The 4760-nt window shown below is 41.6% G+C and overlaps 1 protein-coding gene across 1 annotated transcript; it reads left to right on the top strand.

Annotated features, from left to right (window-relative positions):
- The first annotated feature begins 2075 nt into the window (after positions 1 to 2075).
- On the top strand, positions 2076 to 4460 carry LOC112445184 (uncharacterized protein CXorf66 homolog). Its single transcript, XM_024988775.2, has 2 exons — positions 2076 to 2245; positions 3437 to 4460. The coding sequence occupies exons 1-2, from the start codon at positions 2076 to 2078 to the stop codon at positions 4275 to 4277; spliced, it is 1011 nt and encodes a 336-aa protein (XP_024844543.1). The 3' UTR covers positions 4278 to 4460.
- The last annotated feature ends 300 nt before the right edge of the window (positions 4461 to 4760 follow it).

The raw sequence follows: 4760 nt of genomic DNA, 5'->3' as shown, positions 1-4760 counted from the left end.
CATCTCTTACATTGGCAGGCGGGTTCTTTACCACTAGCGACGCCTGGAAAGCCCATTATATACACCGTGCTGTGCTGTGCTCTGCTGTGCTGCTGCTTAGTTGCTCAGTCATGTCTGACTCTGCAACTCCACGGACTGCAGCCCGCCAGGCTCCTCTGTCCATGAGGATTCTCCAGGCAAGAATACTGGCATGGGTTTCCATGTCCTCCTCCAGGGGATCTTCCCAACCCAGGGATTGAACCCAGGTCTCCCACATTACAGGTGGATTCTTTAGTGTCTGAGCCTCCTGGGAAGCCCAAGAATACTGGAATGGTTAGCCTATCCCTTCTCCAGGGGATCTTCCTGACCCAGGAATCAAACCTGGTTCTCCTGCATTATAGGCAGATTCTTCACCAGCTGAGCTACCAGAGAAGCCCCATTACATAACCTAGTGATTGGTTATTTACATGTCTGTCTCTCCCTTTAGATTTCCAACTCTTAAAGGCAGGGACTGTGACTGTCTGAATGCTCATGCTTAACACAAAGGCTCCTGTCACATAGATTTCCAGCATGCTTTTGTTGAAGCAATGAATCGTCGTCCATGCTACCTCTCTCTCCTTCATGCCCTATGGCTTGCCCTTCCTCAAGTCCTACCCACATCAAAAGACATCTCCAATACATTAATTACTCTCCATCTTTACAACTCTGCTTCAAGCCACCATCCTCTATCAGGTGGACCTACCATAACAGCCTTCTAATTGTCTAAATTACTTTAACCCTAGCAATCTAGTTCCCATACAAGAGTTGATGGGGTGGGGGCGGGGGGTTGGGTCTAAATTGGAGAGCTCATCATGTCACTCACTAGCCAGAAAGTCTTTAGTGGTACCCATTAAAAGCAGCTCAATAAAAAGCTTGAGGGACATTAAAAATCTTAATTTTAGTAAGAAAAATTCCTACAAACTTATACCCCAGGATGATTTAACCTCTAAAACACATTAAGAACTACTATAGGGCTGTAAGGTGACTCCTTAACATTTAATAAAGAAAAATAGTTCTTCAGTATCTAGAGCTAACTCATTTTCTCTGCCTTCTGTGCTTAATAATGCCTCAAACTTTTTGATTTAAATCTGATTAGAATATTTGATGTAATGGAGAAATAAAGGATTAAAAGTCTTTTCATAATATTTGTACCCAGGAGCTCATGTGTCACCATGGTGAGATTATGCTGTCAGGATATGACATAGAATGATTATGAAGTCATAGGCCCCTAAAACAAGCTGAGCCATTTTAAATCCAGCAGTTTCCTTGGGAGAGGAAACAGGACAACAAGGTTCCTGGACATGAATCTCTTCATTTATTGTCCTCCTTTTATCAATTTGGACAAGTAGTTGTTTAGATAGAAATGAAAGCAATGGATCTGCTACCTGCAGGTATGTCCCTAACCTTAAAACCTAGAAATTATGATCTATTATGTTAAATGTATCCAAGTACTTAATTAGACAAGCTAGCTGTGTATAAGAAATCTGCTGTTTATTCTACTTTACTATGAGTAGGTCTTCGAGAATTTCTAGGACAACACCTGAAAGTTTTACTTCTGTGTAAACATTCCAAACATAGAAACATGAAGAGTACAGCCTTACTGTCCCCTTTCATTCCCCTTCCCCACCCAATCCACCAACCCCTGCCCCTTCCCCTCCAGCCATACCAGAAAATTCTATGTGAATGAATCTAGCATGGTACCTAACACATAGTAGGTTTCAAGAACTGTGTTTTCTTGTCCCATCCCTTTTCCCACCATACACATTCACACCACACATCAACACTCCAGTGCATTCACACATTCCAAATACCTAGGTAATGGGTTGAACAAGCCATGACGTGGGGTAACCTAGGTAATTATACTGATTAGCCAAAGAACAGCTCCCAGATTTGGCTTGTAGGACTGTGGCTGGCTGGGGAGGTGATAGAGGGAGGAATTTGGCAGTGGTTATCATGCTTAAAGAAATAATGATGATGAGATTGACTTGGATCTGCAGTAACAAACCCCCATCAAAATGGAAGCAAACTTGGTTCCCAAGCACATTTTCTAATGATACATGTTCTTCATAGTAACTACACATGCTGAATTCAAGCAGACCAAACTGCAGGAATTACGGCGACGTCTACTCATTATTGTAATTGGTACCCTTATCACTGGCTATATGGTCTCGTGTACCTGCTTGCTTCACTATAGCTGTGATAGCGAGGAAGCCCATACAGCAGCCAAGTAAGTCTTACACCTTTGAATAAAAGTACAAGGTTGTGGGGGAGGGCACCGCGTTTCTTCACTATACTCTATAACTGTGAGAGGCGGGAAGTCCCCAAAGCAGCAACATTAAGTCTTACACCTTTGAACTAAAAATACAAAGTGGCCGGGTGTAGGGGTGAGGTGAGGAGGTGGGTGTGGCATGCGCATGAGGAACTGTACCTGCACACGCATGCGCACTCACACGTAAGCGGGTTCACTGTTCTTTTGTTACTTACCATTAACTTGAGACTTCAGAAAGGCTACCAACATCTTGTGGGCTGGATATGTTCACTTAAATGAAGCTCTTAAATTATCTCAAGTACATTATCAACTTTAGCCAAAACTATCTCCTATTCAGGGTTCACTTGAGCCCCAGGCTGCTAATTTCATTGTAAGTTGAGTCTATGAAAAGAGGGAATGACTATCAAAATAAGACAGAATCAAAATCTTCTCAGGGGAGAAGGAGTTGGGTCTCTGCATTCCAAAGATAGTAACACATTTTGGATAATCTATCATTTTGAGATGTAATAACATGAAAAATTTTCAACTGTGTTCAGTGATTCTAGTCCCTGGCTTTAATATAGGAGGATTAGGCTGGCACTTGATATACCAGGTCTCTAAAAATTTCCCAATCCAAGGACTGGTGACTGAAATATACCACTGTTCTATTCCTTCAGTTTTAGAGTTAGCTTGTGAGGATTAATATGTATGGTTACAAACCTTGATGGTGTAAATATGATAGGAAAACAATGAATTTGGTCTAAGACTTTTTTATGTGACAGGTTGTGACATTTGTGCCTCAGTTGCATATCAACTTGTGGCTTTTTTGTAAAAACTATAATTTCTGGATTAGATAAATTCTCTCTCTCCCTCTCAACAGTAGATTTGAAACAAGTTTGTGTCATTGCGTATATAGACTATATGGTTATCCACTGTGGTTGAAACAGCAAAATTAAGAAAAAGAAAAAGAAAAAGCATTCAACACGAGTTCAAACCTGTAACCTGACTCATAGTTTTCACCACACTCTGATTCTTACTGTGTTCAATTTTCCTGCTAGAGCCACAAAAAGACCACAAGTCTAAATTGACACAATAGCCCGTATTTTCTGGTAACAGCAATCTTACTCCTCTGATTTAAATTGTCATATTCCAAATCCTCTGTATTTTCAGGGACAAGAAAGAAGATATCACCATCAAGGCATCCAGGTCATCTAAAATATCATTTACTGACTCCAAGTCACCGACTGCTGGTCTGGGTGATCCAGAAAGACAATCCGTGGTATCCAGAATAGATAAGTCATCTGGGCCCTCAAGTCCACGAAAAGTTCCTTCAAGTGCAGAAAAGTTAGTCAGGCCCTCGAGTCAAAAAAAACCATCCAAGCCATCAGCTCCCAAAAAAGTGTTAGGATCACCCCCCCAGGAAAAGTTGCATAGAACACGCAGTCCAAAAAAGGCACATAGGCAGGCTCATGCCCATAAGCCAGTCAGTCAGGTCAGTCCATCCTATCCAGAGAAGGCCATCAAGTCAACTTGGCCACCAAGTCTACAGTGTCGGGCCAAGCCAACCAAAACTCCTCTACCCTATCCAAAGAATCAAAGCTTCCCTGAGCAATCAAGTGTAGATAAACTGACCAAACGCCAGAGATATCTTAAACTAAAATGCCCAGCTAGTGCAGGTAGGGCAGAAATATTATCTAGGCCTCATCCAGTGAAGTTTTGTCGATGCTACAAGGAAAAGTGCCTTGTTTGCAGAGCTGTTTCTGAGCCGTTCATCACTCATGTTTCAGACGCAAATAAAAAGCATGTTCCAGTTCCACTGTTTTCACGCGAATTGAAGCACTTTTACAAGTCATATAAAAAGAAACAACCCAAATACAACACACTGTATGGCAACATGAGTGACAGTGATATCACAACATACAACAGTGATGGTGAGAGTGACAGGGAGGTGATTATAATGTGCAATATAAAATGCAAGGAAGACATCTATAAAAACTCCCGAAATAATTAAGGGATCAAAAGAAAGACCACCGATGCAGAAGAAGCAAGCTTCTATCAATTATTATATGCTCACCATATTTAAGAACCTGGTAGAGGAAAACTCCACTTGGTATCACTATTGAGATTAGACTTATATCCATCTCGAGGCAATTTACTTGAAAAATAGTAAATAAATGTGTGACATAACAACTGATTTTGTTGTAATTATTATTGTATTTTAGAGGTATAAATCTCTTTGGGAAGTATCTTAGATCTACTTGGGCAAATTCTGGGAGATGGTGAGGGACAGGGAAACCCAGCCTGCTGCAGTCCATGGGGTCGCACAGAGTTGGACACGACTTGATGCCTGAACAACAACAATGTAGATCTGGTCACTTGGATGGGCTTCCCAACTGGTGCAGTGGTAAAGAATCCACCTGCCAATGGAAGAGATGTGGGTTTGATCCCTGGGTTGGGAAGATCCTTTGGAGGAGGAAATAGCAACCCACTCCAG

This window comes from Bos taurus, chromosome X (assembly GCF_002263795.3).
Source record: "Bos taurus isolate L1 Dominette 01449 registration number 42190680 breed Hereford chromosome X, ARS-UCD2.0, whole genome shotgun sequence".
Lineage (NCBI taxonomy): Eukaryota > Metazoa > Chordata > Mammalia > Artiodactyla > Bovidae > Bos > Bos taurus.
Note: the sequence above shows the minus strand (reverse complement) of the source record. Positions and strands in the feature narration are given on the sequence as shown.

Bases quoted from the DNA above. Each gene is read 5' to 3' on its own strand.
- LOC112445184 (XM_024988775.2), top strand. From the start codon at position 2,076: ATGTTCTTCATAGTAACTACACATGCTGAATTCAAGCAGACCAAACTG. The intron at 2,246-3,436 runs GTAAGTCTTACA...CTGTATTTTCAG, and splicing joins GAAGCCCATACAGCAGCCAA to GGACAAGAAAGAAGATATCA.